The following is a 22976-nucleotide window of genomic DNA, read 5'->3' as shown; positions in this document are numbered from 1 at the left end:
TATAATATGCTCACCATTGTTATTGTGTAAGGTAATAGGTAATTATACAATTGATCCTATTCTACCTCTTCCACTTCAGAGGGCTTCTATTCAAGGCACTGAAATGTTACACCTCTGGGAGGGAGAGACAGAACGGGAGGGGTTGTGGGGGGGTTGTGGGGGGGGGGACCCGAGCAGAGCCCTACATGTGACCAGGAGACAGACACACGCTACAGGTCTATTTATAATGGGGTGAATGGCTAGGCCCCACTCTGACTCTGCTACACCACAGGCAAGGACAGGGGGACGCAGGAGGACAAACACACAGCATGTCACTGCTGCAGGAAAAGCTGAACCTGGAGACTTTATACTCATCCCACAGGTAGGAGGCCATTCTTGCTGAACTGACACTAAACATATCAGCATGGAATACCTACACCACAAATATTGTAGCCTACAATACAGTTCCCATCCTTCTTACTGAATGCTAGAATGCTACTTATGGACCCGTGTTGTGCTTATGACAAAAGTTACCACTAGCCTACAAGGCCTCAGAGTGCCCTTTGCACATTTTTTGCACATTTCTGACTTAGTTTCATTATAAAAAGCTGTCTATCAAAGCAGAACAAAGCCTCAACAGCATACGTTGAATGGTATCTGAACCTGTTTACTTTGAAGAGTTGGACGGGTTAAAGCTCTTTCCATGAAGTAGATTTTAATGCATATGAATCTTATATCTTAATGTATGTGAAAACAAAAAATACGTGAACTTGAATGTATTTATTTTGGACCACATTAGGATTTATATGGGTATGGACTGTATGCCAAAGTTTATGCAGAGTGAAGAGGTGAGTTACAATATGTCTAACATAGATTGCACACGCTAATAGAATTTTAACCTTGAGATGTTTCCAGTATGCATAGTATGTTGTGATATTGTAGGTGGAAGGTTACAGTAGTGTGGTTGCCCAACTCTGATCACATGACCATTTTTCCAGGAGTAGGGCCATGATGTATTTTTGGGGGTCTGTTATGGAACTGCAACTGCCATGTTTCTGTGACGCATACTAGCCCATAACATTTTTACCTGAACTGATCTACCGGGTGTAGACTTCGACAAGGTACTGCTTGAACTAGAGTCAGCTTTCATATAGCAAGAGAGGAGGGCAGTGAGGTCATCACAACAACACCCCAAGACAAATCAAACATTAGTTCTAAGTCTGAAATGGCACAAGGGCACCGTTTACAATCATCATTTTCTAAATATTCTGTACCGCATTGTGCTTGATTTACGGAACAACATAAAACATTTAAAAAAGAACACTTCTTGCAGACACTGCAGAAAAAAACAATTACAAAAGTAATATTTTATCGTTTCCTTAAAGGTATTCATTATATCTTCAGATAAATATCTGTAAATATAATTAGTAAAAGATGTATAAACAATATGTGTCATACTGTAACAGCATGTGCCTTAGGTTACTTTCAATTTGTTTTGCACACTTCTCCCCCCAAGTGAGAATACTGTGCATTCGGAAAGTATTCAGACCCCTAGAACTTTTTCCACATTTTGTTACGTTACAGCCTTATTCTAAAATTGATAAAATCGTTTTCCCCCCTCATCAATCTACACACAATACCCCATAATCACAAAGCAAAAAAAGCTTACATAAGTATTCAGACCCTTTACTCAGTACTTTGTTGAAGCACCTTTGGCAGCAATTACAGCCTTGAGTCTTCTTGGGTATGACACTACAAGCTTGGCACACCTGTATTTGGGGAGTTTCTCCCATTCTTCTCAGCAGATCCACTCAAGCTCTGTCAGGTTGGATGGGGAGCGTCGCTGCACAGACATTTTCAGGTCTTTCCAGAGATGTTCGATCGGGTTCAAGTCCAAACTCTGGCTGGGCCATTCAAAGACATTCAGAGACTTGTCCCTAAGCCACTCTCCTGCGTTGTCTTAGCTGTATGCTTAGGGTTGTTGTCCTGTTGGAAGGTGAACCTTCACCCCAGTCTGAGGTCCTGAGCACTCTGGAGCAGGTCTTCATCAAGGATCTCTCCGTACTTTGCTCTGTTCATCTTTCCCTCGATCCTGACTAGTCTCCCAGTCCCTGCCGCTGAAAAACATCCCCACAGCATGATGCTGCAACCACCATGCTTCACTGTAGGGACGGTGCCAGGTTTCCTCCAGACAAGACGCTTGGTATTCAGGCCAAAGAGTTCAATATTGGTTTCATCAGACCAGAGAATCTTGTTTCTCATGGTCTGAGTTTCCTTTAGGTGCCTTTTGGCAAATTCCAAGCAGGCTGTCATGTGTCTTTTACTGAGGAGTGGCTTCCGTCTGATTAGTGGAGTGCTGCAGAGATGGTTATCCTTCTGGAAGGTTCTCCTATCTCCACAGAGGAACTGGAGCTCTGTCAGAGCGACCATCGGGTACTTGGTCACCTCCCTGACCAAGGCCCTTCTCTCCCAATTTATCAGTTGGCCAGGCGGACAGCTCTAGGAAGAGTCTTGGTGGTTCCAAACTTCTTCCATTTAAAAATTATTGAGGCCACTGTGTTCTTGGGGGCCTTCAATGCTGCAGACATTTTTTGTTACCCTTCCCTAGATCTGTGCCTCGACACACTCCTGTCTCGGGAACTCTACGGACAATTCCATGGCTTGGTTTTTGCTCTGACATCACATGCACTGTAAACTGTGGGACCTTATATAGACAGGTGTGTGCCTTTCCAAATCATGTCCAATCAATTAAATTTACCACAGTTGGACTCCAATGAAGTTGAAGAAACATCTCAAGGATGATCAATGGAAACAGGATGCACGTGAGCTCAATTTCGAGGCTCATAGCAAAGGGTCTGAATACTTATGTAAATAAGGTATTTGTTTTTTATTTTTAATAAGTTTGCAAACATTTCTAAAAACCTGTTTCCACTTTGTCATTATGGGGTATTGTGTGTAGACTGTAATGCAACAAAATGTGGAAAAGGTCAAGGGGTCTGAATACTTTCGAAATGCACTGTATGTAAAGGATTCTATAACCTTTCAACTTTGACATTTTAACTGACGCCCTTAAATGTTGTGTTGTTTACAGATGCAGGAGCCTGTGAAGGTTGCCATGGATGACTTAGACCACAGTGTGCACATAGCAGAGCGTGACTGGGACAGCTTCTATAAGGAGAGTGAGGAATGCTCCCTGCCACAGCCCGAGCTCGCAAGCTCAGACGACTTGGTCCTCAGTGATGAGGAACCAGAGGATTCTGTGTGTCCAGTGTTTCCGGCCTTAGGCAATGTCCAAGATGACCCCCGGCAGCAGAATGCAGCTCCAAACACTGCCATCCCATCTGAACCCAGTGTTAAGGAAGAGGCTACCCTCAGAGAGGATTTCATCTGTACAGACCTGCCTGTAAAGATTTGTGAGAGTGGCTCTGAAGAAACACAACTAAATGATCCATTGAGCTTAACTGAGGAAGAGGGTGGTGCTCTCTTGGACAGGGTCTTTGACAACTCCCCCCATGCACAGAAAGAATCAGATTCTGGCTACTATGGAGAAAACAGAGAATCTGGCTACTTTGAAGAAAACAGCCTCACCACAGAGTTGGTAAAAGAAACCCCAGGAGAGACTGCTGAGCAGAACACAGAAGAGACCTCTAGAAACCAGGACGTAACAAAAAATCTGGGTTCAGTTCCAGAATCTTCTAGCAACACGTGCATAGCTAACAGTGACCCCTCTGGGGCCTGTGATGTCTCAGATATCAAAGGATTCGACAGAGAGCTGCCAAGCGAAGGTGGCACTGGTACATTACATGACATCTTAACACCCCTCTCCCTACAGCCTGTTCCACTGCCACCCCAAGACCTGTATCCAGGCCAAAATATCAGCCAGCAGCAGCTGTTGTGCCACACAGAAACAGCTATATTATGCGAGAGACACGCCAGAGTGGCGCCAAGGGAAGAAAAAGAGCGCTGGTTTGTGACCGTGAACGAAAGTCCAGCGCCTCACAGAGTGCATGCTGCCACCGCGGTGAGAAAAAAACGAAGAAAAAAAAAAACTTGTAGGAATTCAGTCCCACGGGGCCACCACACCTCAGAGGGGCCAGACCCTCCCCCTGAGAGTGAGTCAGAGATAGATATAGACGTAATGGAGGAATCTAACGGACAGGAGACCATGAATGAGTTTAGTACCCAGTCATGCAATATGTCAAAACCACTGCCAGACACACACACGTTGCCAAATAATTTTCGTAGAGAAGTCCTTATAGAGTTTCCCAAAATAAATGTAAGCTATTCAGAGTTACCCCCTCTCTTTTCAGCATTAAGCTCTTCATCATCATTCAGTGAAGAAGTGAATGTTTCTACAGAGTCGCCCCTTCAGAGGGATGACTCTACCGAGGCGCTCGACCCAGAGTCATCTATAGAAGAAAACAAACAGGAAAATTACAGCTCAGCCGTTGGCTTAAAAAGGTCAGTAGACCATCCATTATCCAAACTACAACACCTATTATTTGCACTTCACCGCTCTGAGTCTGTGTACTCGAATGAGGAAGGGGAACTATTTTACACCACCAGCACCAGCTATGATTCTGAAGAGTATGTCTCAGCCACAGAAATGGAGGATACTAACACACCTTCCAGTGAGATAGATTCCACTCTCTCCGCCTCTCTTTCCCTACAAACCCACACTGCTAATTCACAGCCACTAATTCAGGAAGACTGTCTAAATTGCCCCTTGTTGTCACAACGTGAAGGTTATGAAAACACAGCTGACCAGGCTTACATCGAGTCTGTCAGAACATGTCCCTCCACTGGTCACAGTAACAGTAACCCTATAATGTCAGAGGAAAGCTCAGTGCCGGCTGATTCAAACCCCAGCCCTGACTCCCACATGACTAATGAGACACCAGCACACAGAGTTGGTAAGCCACTTACAGTCTGGGAACATTCACCACAGACGAACACTTCAGAAGATCAACCTCCTCTTCCTCTTCCCGAAGTAACAGTGACACCAACAGAAAACCCTGAAACATCGTATAATGCATCAGACCCCACTCGCCCAGTGTATGCCATCTCTGCTTTTTGGGATGAAATGGAAAAATTGACGATTAAAGACATTTTGCACCTCAGGGTATGCAGAAGCCCATCTCCCCCGAAGGAGACCCTCCATCCTCAGGAATCTGACAGTGCACGTGTTGATGTCACAGTCACAGACGCAGACATGCTGAACAGTTCCCTGACTGATATTGAGGAATACTATTCACAAGACAGCTCACTAATGGACACTTCCGATACTGCAGACTCTGACTATTTCACACACAACGATGACTCCCCCAAGCCAGACCGCTCGAGTTGCGAGTTCTCTACCTTCTCCGATTTTGACGAAGAGTACATGCCATTTTTCAGCACTAGCTCAATCCCCAGCCCTGAGCTTGGGAACTTCGAACGGAGAAGATCAGAGTCTCCCTGCTCAGGAGCCATCTCACAGGAGGATGAAACAGACTCCAGTACTGGCCTGGCCACTCCTGTTGACTGTGAGGAGCTTGCAGCACTATCCTCCTCCTCTGAAGACAGCATCCCCAACGAAGACAGCATCTCCAACACCAGCCTCCTCCCAGAAGCTACATGCCTGAAAAGGATCAGGAAGAGCAGAAGCATGCTCAACATTGTGCAAGATCTGGAGGTAGCTCAAGTAGAGACGCAGCTGAAAGACATGCACAATGCCCAAGCTCTGGATGTCGAGAAGCAACTGAAAGACATGTGCAATGTACAAGCAGCTCTGGAGGTCGACATGCAGCTGAAAGACGTGCACAATGTACAAGCTCTGGTGGCAGAGATGCAGCTAAAGGACGTGCCCATTGTACAAGGTCTGGATATAGAGATGAGGCCAAAAGACATGTGCAATGCCCAAGCTCTGGAGGTCGAGATGGAGCTAAAGCACATGCTCGAGGAAGCCGAAAAGAGCTTATTTCTCAACAGCTGTCAGGACTTAGACATTGCGGAGAATCCTGTTCTTGCAGTGATTGATAGAATCAGCCGAATGCCCTTCCCAATTCTACCCAATACAGACATACTGGACGAGCGCTACAGAATCACCTTTCCAGAACTATACGAGTACCTGTTCACAGAGGATGTCCTCTCTGTCTACGAGTCCCTTATGTCTACGTCAGTGGCTGAGTGCTGTTATGAGTACTCTCTCTCTAAGTACGGAGCTGGAGTGTTATTCCCTCCCCTGGTCCAGCAGTCCCTGCATGGTGAAGGAGAACCAGTCCCCATCTTCTCCTGCTCTCGCTCGGCTGCACGAGACCTCAGGTCCCCCGAACTGGAAGATTTTCTCTTCCCACAACAAGACACATATCTCGAATCCGAGGAGGATGACTGCTCCCCTATCCGAGTGGTGACTCGCTCCGACATCCAGGCCAAAGAGGCTGTGTCCTTCTCCTCGTCCGCTTCTGCAGTCCCAGATGGTTACCCACCAAACACCCACTTCTACAGCCAGAGAGGCTGGACAGGGAACTGGAAGAGCCTGCTCTCCCTGAGGAGGATCCGCTTCCCAGGAATGGGCAGCACTAGCAGTAGCTGGTGCTGGAGGTCTGGTGCCTGGATGTCTCCAGCTGTGGGTCAGGCTCAGAGGGCTTTGCCCCTTCCCATTACACCGAGCAGCCAAGCTGATACAATTGTCAATGAGGCAACAAGGATCTCCCCTCCTCCACCTGAGGTCATTCAACTCGGACACCAGATCTTCAGACAGCTTTCAGAGAAGCAGAGACGATTCAAAAGCCTACAGACAACCGTCTCAGTGTCAAGTAAGTATTATCCAGTGATGTGAGATGGTTGATCCTTTACCTATACAATCACACATTGTGTACATACATACTCTTATACTTATACACATACAGGTAACTGCCAAAATAATGGAAACACTTGAGTAATTGAGGGATTCAAAATATATTGAAAGCAGGGGCTTCCACACAGGTGCGGTTATGAGTTAATTAAGCAATTAACATCCCATCATGCTTAGGGTCATGTATAAAAATCCTGGACAGGCCATTATTTTGCCTACCATGGCTATTCCCCCATAGGATAACAATGCCCCCATTTATTAGGCACAAGTGGTCACTGAATGGTTTGATGAGCATGAAATGATGTAAACCACATGCCATGGCCTTCTCAGTCACCAGATTTCAACCAAATTGAACACTTATCGGAGATTCTGGAGTGGTGCCCGAGACCTCGTTTTCGACCACCATCACCCAAACAACACATTTCCCGTGGAAAAATGGTGTCACATCCCTCCAATAGAGTCCCAGACACTTGTAGGATCTATGCCATCTATGCTGTTCTGGTTCGTGGTGGCACAACGTCCTATTAAGACACTATGTTGGTGTTTCTTTTATTTTGGCAGTTACATGTACATTATACATAATACTTAATACATTTCATGTATTACGGTAATGTATTTTCATTGACCCATCCCAGTTACATGTGTTTTCCTTCCTGTAGAGAAAGATGGCATCCTCTTCTCACTGAAGCAGTCTGACATGTGTCTGGTCTGTATTGCCTTTGCCTCCTGGGTACTGAGGTCAGCAGATCCAATGGCTGCAGATACATGGAAAGCAGGTAAATCCATAGAACCGCTACTATTGCTAAAAAGCACTGTCATCAATTATCATTGGTTTTTATATCAATGTTTTATTGTATTTATTCTATACATTTCTTAGGCATTAAAACAGAATATAAATAAGTAAATTACTCATGTCTAATTGTAGCCAGGATGCCAGTCTGTTTCTGCACTTGCCAACTCCTTGTGGAATTTCCATGCCAAACATTGGCCGGACAATGAGTTACCAAGGTAGCACAAACAGAGCTTGGACCGGACTGGTATAATTGCGAAACAGGTTTCAAATTATGTAAACAACTCTCTCTGAACAATTGTTCAGCTCTGCTGGCAAATGTGAGTGCCATATCTGCCATCCAGTATCTTCGGCGCTACGTGGTGAAGAGAAGGGAAGCTGGAGATCTGAATGATTCAACTGAAGATAAGGCATGATATATAGCTATTGCTTCTAGAGAACCCTTTCCAGACATTTTAACTTGGGTCCATAGGAGTGTCATAAGAGTTTCATACAACGTAGAAACACGAACAACCATTTACAGTTGAAGTCGGAAGTTTACATACACCTCAGCCAAATACATTTAAACTCAGTTTTTCACAATTTCTGACATTTAATCCTAGTGAAAATACCCTGTCTTAGCTCAGTTAGGATCACCACTTTATTTTAAGAATGTGAAATGTCAATAATAGTAGAGAATGATTTAATTTAGCTTTTTTTCTTTCATCACATTCCCAGTGGGTCAGAAGTTTACATACACTCAATTAGTATTTGGTAGCATTGCCTTTAAATTGCTTAACTTGGGTCAAACTTTTCAGGTAGCCTTCCACAAGCTTCCCACAATAAGTTGGGTGAATTTTGGCCCATTCCTCCTTACAGAGCTGGTGTAACTGAGTCAGGTTTGTAGGCCTCCTTGCTCACACACGCGTTTTCAGTTCTGCCAACAAATTTTCTATAGGATTGAGGTTAGGGCTTTGTGATGGCCACTCCAATATCTTGACTTTGTTGTCCTTAAGCCATTTTGCGAAAAATTGGAAGTATGCTTGGGGTCATTGTCCATTTGAAAGAACCATTTGCGACCAAGCTTTAACTTCCTGACTGATGTCTTGAGATGTTGCTTCAATATATCCACATAATATTCCTTTCTCATGATGCCATCTATTTTGTGAAGTGCACCAGTCCCTCCTGCAGCAAAGCACCACCACAACATGATGCTGCCACCCCTGTGCTTCAAGGTTGGGATGGTGTTCTCCAGCATGCAAGCCTCCCCCTTTTTCCTCCAAACATAACGATGGTCATTATGGCCAAACAGTTCTATTTTGTTTCAACAGACCAGAGGACATTTCCCCAAAAAGTACCATCTTTGTCCCCATGTGCAATTGCAAACCGTAGTCTGGCTTTTTTATGGCGGTTTGGAGCAGTGGCTTCTTCCTTGCTGAGCGGCCTTTAGATATAGGACTAGTTTTACTGTGGATATAGATACTTTGTCCTGTTTCCTCCAGCATCTTCACAAGGTCCTTTGCTGTTGTTCTGGGATTGATTTGCACTTTTCGCACCACAGTACGTTCAACTCTGGGAGACAGAACGCGTCTCCTTCCTGAGCCTTATTACAGCTGCGTGGTCCCATGGTGTTTATACTTGCGTACTATTGTACAGATGAACGTGGTACCTTTAGGCATTTGGAAATTGCTCCCAGGGATGAACCAGACTTGTGGAGGTCTACAATTTGTTTTCTGAGGTCTTGGCTGATTTCTTTAGATTTTCCCATGATGTCAAGCAAAGAGGCACTGAGTTTGAAGGTAGGCCTTGAAATACATCCACAGGTACTCCTCCAATTGACTCAAATTATGTCAATTAGCCTATCGGAAGCTTCTAAAGCCATGACATCATTTTCTGGAATTTTTCAAGCTGTTTAAAGGCACAGTCAACTTAGTGTATGTAAACTTCTGACCCACTGGAATTGTGATACAGTGAATTATAAGTGAAATTATTATCTGTCTGTAAACAATTGTTGGAAAAATAACTTGTGTCATGCACAAAGTAGATGTCCTAACCGACTTGCCAATACTATAGTTTGATAACAAGAAATTTGTAGAGTGGTTGAAAAATGAGTTTTAATGACTCCAACCCAAGTGTATGTTACCTTCCGACTTCAACTGTATATCTCAATCACAGTAGTAATTGCCATAGCATTACATAGTTTTTACTGGCAGGACAGTAGAAGTAAAGTTAATAAGCATTCTAATCCACATAGGGGCAGTTTTCCGGATACAGATTAAATCTAGTCCGGGACAAAAAAAAAGCGGGCTCAATGGAGAATCTCCATCGAAAGTGCTTTTTAGTCTGGTACTGGGCTTAATCTGTCTCTGGGACACAGGCCACTAATGTTTTATTCAACAGGAAGCTTGAGCTGGTAAATTATATTAGATTTTGACAGTGAGACATTACCTAAATTACGATGTTCAGTATGCAAATATTTCTCAGACAGCATTAAACACACCTAAATAGCAGGGATAAAAATGTTCTGGGTGAACGGAGGTTGATGTGGACCATAGAGACTAATAGAGACTGTGCAGTATGTCAATGTAACTTTACAGTAACATGGTAAGCATGACTATGTGGTGCCTTCATGTAATAAAACAGAGTATTTGGGTCTTGTAAAAAGCATTTGTTGTGATTAAGTCAGTCAGCATGGTCAGTTCCTACATTTTATCAAGAGAATTTGAAAGCTAACCATAGTGCCTATTTTTGACAAATGTGCAAAGCAAAATTAACGCAATTTGTATGTAGAAAGTCTATGTGGAGAAAATGGATTTGTCAAGAGTTACGTGTAAGTCAAAGATGTCAGTCAGCCTGGTAGGTTTGTGTTGATGCTCGGAGAGAGGCTACAGCCTACAGTATATGTCTTTGCTTTGTCATGCATGCAAACGGGAGAAACGTGCTAAATATTCTGTGCTTGCAAAAAGGGAGATGTGCAACATTTCATGTGAATGTACATGGTCAACGTACGTATCGTTTATTGTACATGGTCAACGTACGTATCGTTTATTGTACATGGTCAACGTACGTATAGTTTATTGCACATGGTCAACGTACGTATCGTTTATTGTACATGGTCAACGTACGTATAGTTTATTGTACATGGTCAACGTACGTATCGTTTATTGTACATGGTCAACGTACGTATCATTTATTGTACATGGTCAATGTACGTATAGTTTATTGTACATGGTCAACGTACGTATCGTTTATTGTACATGGTCAACGTACGTATCGTTTATTGTACATGGTCAACGTACGTATAGTTTATTGTACATGGTCAACGTACATATCGTTCATTGTACATGGTCAACGTACGTATAGTTTATTGTACATGGTCAACGTACGTATAGTTTATTGTACATGGTCAACGTACGTATCGTTTATTGTACATGGTCAACGTACGTATCGTTTATTGTACATGGTCAACGTACATATAGTTTATTGGACATGGTCAACGTACGTATAGTTTATTGCACATGGTCAACGTACGTATAGTTTATTGTACATGGTCAACGTACGTAGTGTATTATACATGGTCAACGTACGTATAGTGTATTGTACATGGTCAACGTACGTATAGTGTATTATACATTTCATGACAGAATGTCCTTCCAAAGCGTTACGTTGAGGGAAGAAAAATAATTGGAGGAAGAGTTTTAAGTATGTCTAAATGAAAGAATTGATACAATTTGATAAAGCGTGGTTGGTTGCTGTGTAATAAAGGATCTCAATGATGGTCAGTCCAAACAAATCATTCAGCTGTTGCAAATTACCATCTCAGATATCAATTACATTTCCACCAAGGGCTCTGTTGTGTACACATATTATATCACATTGTGCACCTATTAAAGTAACTGAATGTACTTCAGCATGATTCTGCATGATTTTAAATGCCAATATTAACACGGTCTATGCAAGGCTCCGATTTGTTTTCTCGGAAGTGGAAAGAAAGGCCAAATGGTATCTGCAATATTTGAGAAATTTGAAATGAATATCAAACACTAGCACTTTTCACCTTAGAAAAGTGTATATAATAATATGGTGCTGTGTGTGTGTAAGTTGATGGAATAACTTCAAGAAGCTATTTGTCATTGTTTAGCAATTAAATGTACCACTATGCATCTCTTCCTCTCAGTCTCCACTTCATTTACATATAATTGCACAAGTCTGGATGTAGGGTCACATTACCATACACTCAGTGTGTTGGGATTTGAAATTGCCACAGAGTGTACAGTGATCATACTGAAACAGCACAGCTTCAATGAGGAAGGGTGAGGATTGCCCCCTATTGGCCAAATGCTGTTACCAGAACAATTGCCACAAAAGTTCTATCCTAAGCAACCATACATACAGAAGACATACTTTGAACAAATGTTATCATGTTATTGCAGAATTATTTATTCATATAAATATGCAATGCATACATTTTGTTTTTCCATATTATTATTATTTCACATAAATATTAAAACAGGATTTGTCCATGGTAGGGATGCCAAGGTTATAATGCTTTTTCTGTTTCGTCTAACCAACACAATATTACTATCCGGATCCACTGTTCTAAACACCGTTTTCTGTCAGGGGTGACAATAGTGATACTCCAATTTATTTTCTGTGCTAACCCACTTTACTTTATAGCGCTATATATACTGTGTGTATATCTAAATAATTTAACTTTATTGTGCCAGCTTGCAAGTCAAGAATTCACACCTCATATTAATAATAATCATAGTTATTAATATAGAATATTGAACATATATTATTTACAATCTCAAAAATGTACTGTGTGTGTCAGAGCTTAGGTTAAATTGTGAAAACTTATCTTGAAATATATAAAACTTTAGGGTTTAGACAAATATTTAGCAGATATAGAATAAAATTAATCTACTATGCTTTTTAGTTGTCTAAACACAAATGAACAACGCTACTCTTAAGTTCTGATGAAAATCGAAAGGGAAACAGTCATGCAAGGTTATTACAGTCAATCATTCAAACATCTAATATTAAATGTCATTCTGTACAAGGAGATCATTCAGATTGTTTAGAAATTAAAATGATAGTTCACCCCCCCAAATCAGAGTTTGTCAGATGTTTTCATAACTCTCAAAAAGGTGAGCCATATTCTGCACTCGCTATATATTGCATTAGGAGAACTGTAGAAATGACAAAATCCATATTAAGTGGTAGACAACAAATGGCATGGAATAGAGACTACGCTAATCTTCTATTTTTATAACCAGACCATTATTGAAATATGAAAAAGTCTCACAAACTTGGATGATTTGGGGGTAAACTATCCCTTTAAGTGCTGAGCAGGAAACAAGCATACAGATCCAAAGATTGTTAATTCTCAATTACATTTAGACTTATAGAAAAGGATACACTAAGATTAGTTGTCGCATAATGTATGTCAAAAGTACACAGCATTGCTATCTCTATGTATTTTCATGGTGACTCACACCATAAGGTGTCTCACGATGGCTTGTCACCTTCTTTCTTCAGGCGGCTGCGGAGGAAAACAACAACAATACAATATTAAATGCCAGTGCAATAGCTCATCAATAAACCAAGATCCTACTTTCGTCTAGTGATTTAAGACTTCTCAATAAATGCATAAATGAAAGCGCTGTGGTTCAGCTAAACTGTTGTTGTTGGTTGTTTTTCGAGGTGGTAATCACCTCACCTGTAGTAATCCTCCTGCCCGGGCAGAGGCCCCCCATGTTGTAGGTGGTGGTGTCCATGCAGCCACTGCTGCTCCATGGCCAGCCTCTGCAGCTCTGCCGACTGGGCGTGCATGGCCTGGAGCTGATGGGCTGCAGACATCTGTGGGATGGGGCCCTGAAGCTCACGGGGGTACCCTGCTCCTGCAACAGCGGCATAGGCTGTTTGGATGTTGATCAAGGGACACAAAACTTCAGAGTGAGTCTCAGTCAACTCACAATAACACAGAAATATAGACTAAATACAGTGAACTGAATGTGTGCGTTCCCATATAAAACAGTGAAGGTTAAGGTTTCTCACCAAACAGTGGGTGTCGCAGCATGTCATGGTCATGGGGCAGGTCGTTGAGCAGAGGGTTGGGGATGGGGCCTCCGGGGAAGGGGAAGCGGGCCAGGCGGGGCCCTGGAGCCAAGGGATCCAGAGGGTGGGGGCCATTACCTGGGTGACAGTAACACACATCATCTAATGAAGCAGGAGAACAAACAATATATCAATTAACACATGTCACACACATCAGTTAACATAGGGCGGGGGGGATGAGCAATACACGTATACCAACTGACAATTACACTGGTAGGCAGACACAGTAATATTGAGAAGCATCCTCTCTCAACAATAAATAAGACTAACAAAACAACATTAAATAAGAATGAATATTTTTTTAAATGAAGATAGCTACCTTGTGGCAGAGCCTGGTCCTTAAGCTTAACTCACCATAGATGTGGAACAACTATTACCACTTAATTCTGTGCTTTTTAAAAAAAATTATCGGATTTGATTGTTTTAGAAGACAGAACTAAAACAATAATCGATTTGTGAATATGCAGCACACATATGTACACACATATCCTGAAGATGAAACAAAATCAAGATGTAAAAAAAAAAAAAAAACATACAAGTGTCCTTACCCTCACCTTGGTTGAGTGGGTCCTGCTGGTGCAGGTGCAGGTGTGAGTGGATGTGGGAGTGCTGGTGGTGATGCGGCGTCACATTCAGCATCTGCAGCCTTGCGGCCGGGTCGTTCGCCACAGACGCCATCCTCTCTGCGTGGAGCCTCTCGGCAGTCAGCCGCTCAGCGTAGCTCAGCTCCGGACGCATCTGGGACCCGGCCAGGGCCAGCACCTGTCTCTCCCTCTCCAGGTGGTTCTGCATGGCCGGATGGAAGTGGCCAAAGGGGTGGTGGGGCGGCCCAGCGATGTGAGGCAGGGCCAGGGCTCCATGTCGGGCAAAGTGCTCCATGGGGTTGGCTGATGGATGCATGGTCTCCATCTCCGGGGGTTTGACCTCAAAGCCGGGCTTCATCCTCTCGCGGAGCTCCCTCTCTCGGAGGTTGCGGAGCTCCCTCTCTCGCATGCTGGGGTCGGCGGCGTAAAGGCCGGGCATGTGGTAGGCCAGCAGGGGGTCCCCGGGGGACAGGGACACGAAGAAGGGGTGGTTGCGGTTGGTGGGGGACATGACGTGGGGTCGGGCGTACTCACTAAGGGTGCGCAGGGCCGGGGTGTCGGGGCCGATGTAAGGGGGGACGGCCGCCACGCTGGTGGGGGGCTGCTCGAAGGAGGAACGCATGTGGACCTGGCCGATCATCTGGACATCACTCATACGGCTGTCGTGGGACGAGCTGGACGCTCTCTGGAAGAGGGAACATTTAGGTGGTTAAAATTAGCGAGAAAACAATGTATAGAGCCCTACAGGCATCATTAACTGATTACGTTGTTGTACTATGTAATAATATCATTGCTGAGATAGGAGATGGTAAGACATGTCAGTTTCAGAAAGGAAACGATAGGCTCTGCTCCTTCATGTAGCTCAGTGCCAGAGCAGTGAGCACAATATGCTCCATCAAATCCCTTGGAAGAAACACAGAAATCAGACAGGCGGAGGCTGGGGGGAGGATCAGAAAACAGCAAGCATAGCGAGTAACAGCAGCACGGCAGCAAGAGACACCAGCGCATGCGTGCGCCTGACATCGAGGAAGCATGCGTAGAACTGGTCGACTTAAATAGACCGCATGTAAATAAGAGTGCGAATCCAACTTGTGCAATATCCGCTGATGCCACCACACTCGGGTTTCCCTTCTGAATGGGCCACGATTTATTTATGTCAAAGAAAACAAACAAGGAATAGAGGGAAGACCACAGCATATTACTCACAGCATTTTTCTCTTCCTGCCTCTCTCGTTCCCTCTCCCGCTCTCTCTCCCTGTCCTTCTCCCTCTCCCTCTCTCGGGTGTTGTGTTCAGCCTCTCTCTTGGATCTCTCCACAGCCTCCTCTCTCTTCTTGGCCAGCTTGGATGAGGCCAGAGGGGTGAAGAACAGGTCCGTTCTGGAACACGAGTTGTAGCCACGGTCCAGGTGTTTGATAAACCTGAAAAGAAAAACAATGGACGTGTATCAAAACAGCATATTTTGAAATCACACAACATTATGTTTGAGAATGTAGCAAACTCAGATGAACAACATCTGTTATACATCGAGAAACACAACACCACAAGAAGGTCAACAATATGGCCACAATTAAATCTGTAAAGGAGACCTCTTCTATAGGACCGCCATGAGCGTTGTCATGCAGTAAGTACCGTGCTGATTGGCTAGGGTGGCTGGCGATGTCGACAACCGAAGGTTCTGGCGAGGGACTTCTGGGTGGAGGGGGCGGGCTCTCAGGCTCACACTCATCCAATGGCTCTTCTTTAATCTGGACATGTGACCCTCCCATACCAATGGGGTTTCCGGGCGAGGGGCGCAGGGGCATGGAGGAGAAGGAGGGCTGGAGACCAGGGACTGGACCCATGGTAGAGGGAGCAGAGGCAGAGGGGACAGGGTGCAAGGCCGAGGGGCCAGATGAGGGCAGGGTGGAGTGGGAGTGACTGCCTCTGCCAGGGAGGTTCTGCAGCTGAGTGAGCACGGGAGGCTGGGGTGGGAGTCCCTGCTGCATGGGCAGGGACTGGGGCATGAGCTGGAGGGGGGGTGGAGGGGCACCGGGAGGGTGCTGGTTGGGCAGGGAGTTGAGGGGCTTCAGTGCTGGCGGTGGGGGCAGGTTGGACGGCATCTGGAGGAAAGGGGGAGCAGAGGAGAGGTGCGGTGGCTGCTGCTTGTGCGATGGTGGGATGGGTGTGGTTGGGGGTGGTTTGATTTGGGGACCAGATGTAAGGGGGATCGCCTGGGAGAAAGGAGGTTCCCTGGCTATGTGAGGAGGGGGTCGCTGGGAGCGGGGGCCCTGGGTGGGAGCACCATGGAGGGGCAGGGTGGGAGGAAGAGATCCAGGTGGAGGAAGAGGACCCTGGAACACAGGAGATGGAGGATGAAGGGCCTGTCCCAGTGGTGGAGGGAGGGGTGATGGGCCAGAGATGGGGTGAGAGGAGGGGGGTGGGGGTTGGCTGTGTGGTGGGCCTGACTCATAGCCAGCTGACTGACCAGCCTGAGCAGGCTGGGGGGGCTCTGGGGAGGGGGGTGCCTGGGCCTGTACCTGGCCAGGCTCTGCAGAGGAAGAGGTGCCCTGGGGGGGCAGGAATGTGGTCGAGACTGCAGCCTGCGCTGGAGGAACAGTCGGTGCGGTCTGTGTTACAGCCAGGGCAGCAGCAGCAGGGGCACTGATGGTCTCTGCTGCCGCCTGGTGGGCACCCTGGGGCTGCTGGGCAGAGGAGTCGGAGTCACTCTCGTTGCCCTCGTTGCCCTGGTGAGGGCTGGGGATGCTGGGGGAGGAGGAGCGGTTGTCCTGGTCGATGTCTTTGGTGTCGCTGCTGCCGTCGTCCTGGGCACTGCGGCTGTCTGAGCAGCACTCCTCCTCCACCTCTCCCCCCTCTGCCTCTCCATCGCCCTCTGACCGGCACTCCACCTGTTCACCCTGAGAGGAATGACACACGGTTAGAATTGTTGATGAGGGGAGTTCTCATCATGTTAATGTTACACGAAAAGAGGCACTGGATAGTTCCAGGCACACCCAACAATGTAGCTCAGCGCAGGAAGATAAGACATTAACTGAAGAATAATGAGAAAACAAAAGCGTTTCTGAGAGCTGGTTTTGTACATTTTGCTTTTCACTGATCTTGATCCTGTTCGCTGTCATTGCCTCGCTACCGTCTTAGTCTCACCTGCTGTGTTTTCGTTCTTTTAGTTGCTGTTCTCTCAGGCTCCTCTGGGTCCTGGGCTGCACTCTCCCTGGAACGTTTAGTACTCTTTGGTAGGGGCACCTCTTCCTTGATCTTCTGTTGGATGGAAGGAATAGAATTCGGTTATTCAATTCAGTTCTACGATGTACCTACAATACAGTCAAAAGTCTTCGGACGAAGAGGAAGCTCTGGTCTGAATAGCAGATATACAACTAGACATTTGTTAAGAGATGAAGTGTACTTTCAATTCACAAATGCGCCATTACATTGAATACAAATCTATATCCCTGACTTAAATTTTTTAAAAAGAACATGTACCTTGCCAGGCTTCTTTGTGGAGTCAGTCTTGTCTGAGCAGGAGCTTCTGGATGTGTTGGAGGTGGAGCTAGCTCCACTGGGTGCAGGAGACGGATGGCTACTGGACTGCTGGTCTTCACTGGTAGGAGAGCCGGTCCGCCTCTTGTGGCCACTTCTTAGTGAAGACAACTGGAGAGAGATACAACTTGGAGTAAGTACTGAAAGAGAGAATGATTATAACAACAATAGACAAAGATCTGGACGGTACTGACTGAGACACATGAGTGAGGGTGGCAGGGGAGGTATCCACTAGATGGGGCTAAGATGGGAGGTTCTCAGCCTTACCGGTGCTCTGCTGCGTCGCGTCCTCATGCCGTGCTTCCCGTTGCCCTCCTCTTCCTCTTTGACAGGTTTGAACATGAAGGGAGGGTCAGCAGGTTTGGGGCCGGGCGGCAGGCGGCCATGTTTGTTGTAGAAGGTCCGACAGGTGGTACACAAGAGGATGTTATCTCTGCCGCCGTGCTGCCAGTCCTTAGAGGCTGAAATTAAGGCCCAGTGCAGTCAAAAAAGGGAATTTCCTGTGTGTGTGTGTGTGTGTGTGTGTGTGTGTGTGTGTGTGTGTGTGTGTGTGTATGTATGTATGTATGTATGTATGTATGTATGTATGTATGTGTGTATGTGTGTGTGTATGTATATATATATATATTTCCACACTATGAGGTTGGAATAATACTGTGAAATTGTGGAAATTATGATAATGCCCTTTTAGTATACATTTTTGCCTGTTTTTGTGGGATGGAGTTAAATTTAATCAACGGTATTGATCCCGAAAGGAGAAATTGGATTTGGCAGCTACATAGTACACAGACACACAATGCCTCAGAACCCATTGACCTGAGCACTGGTGGCTGGTGGAGCAAGTACGATACATGACATCAATGCAAGCTAATAGAATCAATTGGGGAATAACATTGTTGTGTTCTCTGAAGATAAATGGAGAGTTCAGCTGTACTCACTGGTAGTAGCACAGTGTCCACAGGTGCCCTGCTCGCTGTCTTCACTGTCCAGATCGTCCTCACTGGCCGAACTCACGTCCACTGCAGGAGAGAGAAGAGATCAGATTAAAGACTATACCCACTCCTATTCATTCCGATCTTACTGTGTTATCTACAGTTACTGGACTAGAAGATAGACTAACGGCCTGCCATAAAATCAGCTAAATCTTAGGGGAATTGATCATCCCCGGCACTCACATGATTGGGCCTGGGAGGGGGTATTCACAGTGGCAAGGGCAGCGCGAGTCTTGGCCTTGCGTGAGGATGGCTGTCTACGGTGCTGACGGTAGGGCCGGGTGCCTGCAGCCTCGGGCGTCTTTTTCCAGTGGTAGTAGAATGTGATCAACTCACCCTGCCAACAACACAACACGCGTGATTTTGAGGAGGGGCACAGATTGCAGATTCCAATGAAGATACTGACTGCATCGCAAACAGTTAGGTCTGTTGATTGTGTGTATAGTTATGTCCAGTTATATCTGTCCGTTATGTCTAGCCAGACATGAGAGGCAGTATGATAGTAAAATATACTACACCAGGTGTTTTCATTTACCGTTTTCTTGTTGGGCAGCAGCTCTTTGCGAATCCTGAAGAAATGTTTACCGTACTGTCTCAAACCTTTGATAAACCGCTTCTGTTGATTGTAAAAAGATTGTCGTGGAAGCAAAACAAAGTCAACATAGTTCCCAAACATTTGTCTTGTGCAATATACCATGCAGTGTAAATGTGTTTCGTAATGTTGCACTGTTGTCTATGTTACACTATGGCCATAATTCATATTGAACATGCATAGCATTGTTGCTTGGAGTAACACGATGCAACCACAGAGCAGCCCTAACAGCACATAGAGCCATATTCTGTCTTGAAATTTGAGCGCTTAACTCAAATATCTGTGCTGACATCAAGGAATGATTTATGCAAAAGCCTGAGCTGCAACGCTCATCTCAACTCTGAATCGGGTCCATAGTGTCTAAAGTTAAACATTGTCTTTGCACCTGAAGTAAGCATGGTGCACGCTGCCTTACCACGTCATCTTCTGACCAACATTTCTCAATAAGTTTGGGCACAGGTTTCTTCACTAGGCGCTGCAGAGCTTTAGCCGCGTCATAGCGGCTGGCGTGTAACTGTAGAGGGAGACAAAGGAACACAGAGCTCCTGAGAAGGGTTACAGATCTTATTCGTAGCAATATATTGTTCACACAATTGTACACTGGATATTTTTTCAATACATTTTTTTTCTCTACCATTTTTTCCGGAAAAACAACAAATTACATTTAAAAAGAAAAAGGAGAAAAAATGAATTAAAACAGGTGAAAATTAAATGATCTTATTGTTCCATTTCATATTCCCATTTAGATGCAGCAAAGTTATCCTGCTGACCATGTTTAAAGCGTTGAGTGTGGTATCGTCACGAGAGGCCGCCAAACAACCATCCTCTGTGGATCCTCCATCACACATTCCTGCAAACGCTGCCATGCTCCTTCAATCAGGAAGAGGCAGGGAATATAAATAAATTAGGAGGGCTGTGCAGTCAGTCAGGATGACAAGCATGAAAAGCATTGTACACTACAGACCCCTACAGAAGTGTTTTTAAAAGACATTATCTTTAACAATAATGACCTGATAGGCTAGCTCGAAGAACTCTGATAGGACAAGTCTTTAGACTAAATGACAACTAAAAACCAGCAGCAGTCACACTTTCTTGATATGCTCACTAATCTGAAATGACCATAGTAATGCACATCCCTCTCACCACCAGTGTTATGCAACGCTGACAGACACCAAGGTATTGAATGCATCCCATCAGTCTTTAAATCTGTCAGGAATCGTATGCACCATTCATCACACAAGAGATACAGTATGAGTGTAGCCTGGTCCCAGACCCATTTGTGCTGTATAGCCAACAACAACAAGAGTTGGATATACAGCACAAACAGATCTGGGACCAGGCTAAATTGAGTGCTGCTGAGTTGACACTAACCTGGCAGCTCTGAGGTACATGAGGAGGTCACAATCATTGACCCCTGGCATCCACACCAACTCTTCATTCTCTGTCTGGGTCTGCACACCAAACACAGGGCGTGGTTGCAGCTCAGGGAGCTTGGCCTGCATACACACAAATAATACAGACAGGTACAATGTTAGTCTCACCGTCACAGACAGTTTATTACAATGATATGACTTTTGCACCATGTCATTCACAAATACGGGCAAATATATGACAGCTTATGACCGTGAGATAGTTTATGATGACACACTGTATGAATCAAGTAGCTCACAGATTTTGCAACAGAGATTGTCAAGGACATAGCGGTACTGCTAAGGTCTCGTATGGGCAATACAGACTAGACAGAGTGACATCCTGCCTACAGGGGGTTGTTGGACTATTACCTGATGACTTGATCCCACTCTGATCTCCCCCTGCGTGCTGTTCAGGCTCCTGGAAATAGGGATAATTCAGTTATAACATAAGTTACAGATAGCATTACATTGTTATATTATTGCGTTATTATAGATTTCATTACATTAACTAGCCTTTAGTGTATAATATTTGCAACTGATATGAACAGAAAGGAACCAAGATAAATATTTTTTAGACAATGCAATGCAAGAAACACAAGTCATTTTATTTGTTGTTGTATCAAGTCAACTTGACACAATTTCATCAACTGTATTATTAATCAAGTAAACACTGTAAGGCCGGTAGGTAGCCCAGCAGCTAAGGAGTTGTCACATTAGCTGGTCGCTGGTTTGAATCCCGGGCCGGGCACTGGAAATAAAGGGCGGATTTGATCTGGCAACTGGAGAGCTGCTGGGTTCACAGTTTAACAACAATCCCCTATGGTTGGGCCCTTAACCCCACAACATGCTCTTCATCCAGGGGTGCTACACTGCAGCTTGATTCCATGCTCTTCTCAACTCAATCAAATTTCTGTTGTCTGCTGTAACATATGGATAATAAAGTTGTATTGGATTTTAAATGTTTATTGCTATACAATTCATGTTCTGTTCTAAAACAGAAAGAGAACTAGGTCTACTGCTAGATACCTCCCTTTTTATGACATACTAATGCATGTGTTGTTTATATGCAACCGTGATTATGCATATTTAACACAAATCACAAGGCAAATAGGCTATATGAGTAGTGGCAATATTTTAATCCCTAATCTAAATATCAGAATAATACTGTTTTAAAATTGCATTACAATTGGGCAGTGCTTTCCTTTAATCCCGCCCATCCATCAGTAAGAGCCAATCTGAGTGCGGCTATTACGTTCCCGCCTCCAAGCATTACATAAACGAGACTCGTCTCGAGGCCCTTGCAAACATATCAATCACACATTGACATCTTTTTACAAATTGTCAACAAGCATTTATTGCTTTCGAGCGTATAACGCATATTTTAGATTTAAAATAAACAACATCATGTCGTCAACGCGTCTATTTACGTGGCACGACAAGTCTCGCAAAATGGAGTATTGATATAACCTAGCTACATACTCTTTTCCAATGTGTAGCTAGCGAGCCATCTTTACAGGGAGCAGAAAATCGACAGAAACCACAGCAACTCTGTCACAGTTGATTTGACACATACCGGTATGACACTAAAGTCCAAAATTCACTAACGTTAGCTAATGTAATGATTTTTTCTCCGTACGGTAGCTAGCTTGTTAGCTTTACATAGAATAGGCTAACAACTCCATCGCGACAATTGCAATTCCCAAGTATGTCATAAAAATGACAAACATTACAATACAAGATGTTCGCGTCCAAAAACATATACATTTAACGAGGCAACTCGAATACCTTCTCGGACTGAACAAGTCGTCCATGTCGGAGGCTTGTGTCGTTTTTATGTTGACACTGCCAGCGTAGTGGTCGATACAAACTATGCAATTCCTCTATTTCATAGCTACTACTCAAAATGGAGGCTACGAGGAGTCGATTTTTTTCCTACCACTAAGCTGTGCAATGACCTCAGCCCCCACACGCAGCCTTCAAAGTTCCTTTCTCTGTAGACATAACTGAGCATGTGCCGCGGTCCCTAATAGGATCATCCACTTGATGTCCACAGAGCCGTGCCCCTTTCGAGCAACGACGCAAAAAAATACAGAAGATCAAACGTATAAAATATAATTCAGAATTCCAGGAAGATTGTAGAAAGCGAGAACTGATTAG

The 22976-nt window shown here is 44.6% G+C and overlaps 2 protein-coding genes across 6 annotated transcripts; one reads left to right on the top strand and one right to left on the bottom strand.

Annotated features, from left to right (window-relative positions):
- The first annotated feature begins 214 nt into the window (after positions 1–214).
- Positions 215–11748, top strand: perm1b (PPARGC1 and ESRR induced regulator, muscle 1b). Its single transcript, XM_071380494.1, has 4 exons — positions 215–361; positions 3071–6776; positions 7474–7590; positions 7911–11748. Exons 1-4 carry the CDS (start codon positions 236–238, stop codon positions 8018–8020), a joined length of 4059 nt encoding a protein of 1352 aa, XP_071236595.1. The 5' UTR covers positions 215–235; the 3' UTR covers positions 8021–11748.
- A 251-nt stretch (positions 11749–11999) lies between these two features.
- rereb (arginine-glutamic acid dipeptide (RE) repeats b) lies at positions 12000–22792 on the bottom strand. 5 transcript variants are annotated; one of them, XM_071380540.1, is made up of 17 exons: positions 22605–22792; positions 21189–21237; positions 20779–20903; positions 20178–20277; positions 19823–19921; positions 19351–19431; positions 18999–19152; positions 18762–18842; positions 18091–18284; positions 17767–17934; positions 17431–17544; positions 15919–17183; positions 15494–15707; positions 14252–14972; positions 13644–13805; positions 13301–13504; positions 12000–13128 (listed from the first exon to the last, which is right to left on the bottom strand). In XM_071380540.1, the coding sequence occupies exons 1-16, from the start codon at positions 22628–22630 to the stop codon at positions 13302–13304; spliced, it is 3756 nt and encodes a 1251-aa protein (XP_071236641.1). In that variant the 5' UTR covers positions 22631–22792; the 3' UTR covers positions 12000–13128; position 13301. The 5 variants fall into 5 exon arrangements, with proteins under 5 accessions (XP_071236641.1, XP_071236607.1, XP_071236625.1 ...); XM_071380506.1 differs by having other exon boundaries at positions 13306–13504; positions 22605–22791; XM_071380524.1 differs by having other exon boundaries at positions 13306–13504; positions 13644–13781; positions 22605–22791.
- Between the last annotated feature and the right edge of the window lie 184 nt (positions 22793–22976).

The sequence above is a fragment of the Salvelinus alpinus genome, chromosome 2 (genome assembly GCF_045679555.1).
Source record: "Salvelinus alpinus chromosome 2, SLU_Salpinus.1, whole genome shotgun sequence".
NCBI lineage: Eukaryota > Metazoa > Chordata > Actinopteri > Salmoniformes > Salmonidae > Salvelinus > Salvelinus alpinus.
Note: the sequence above shows the minus strand (reverse complement) of the source record. Positions and strands in the feature narration are given on the sequence as shown.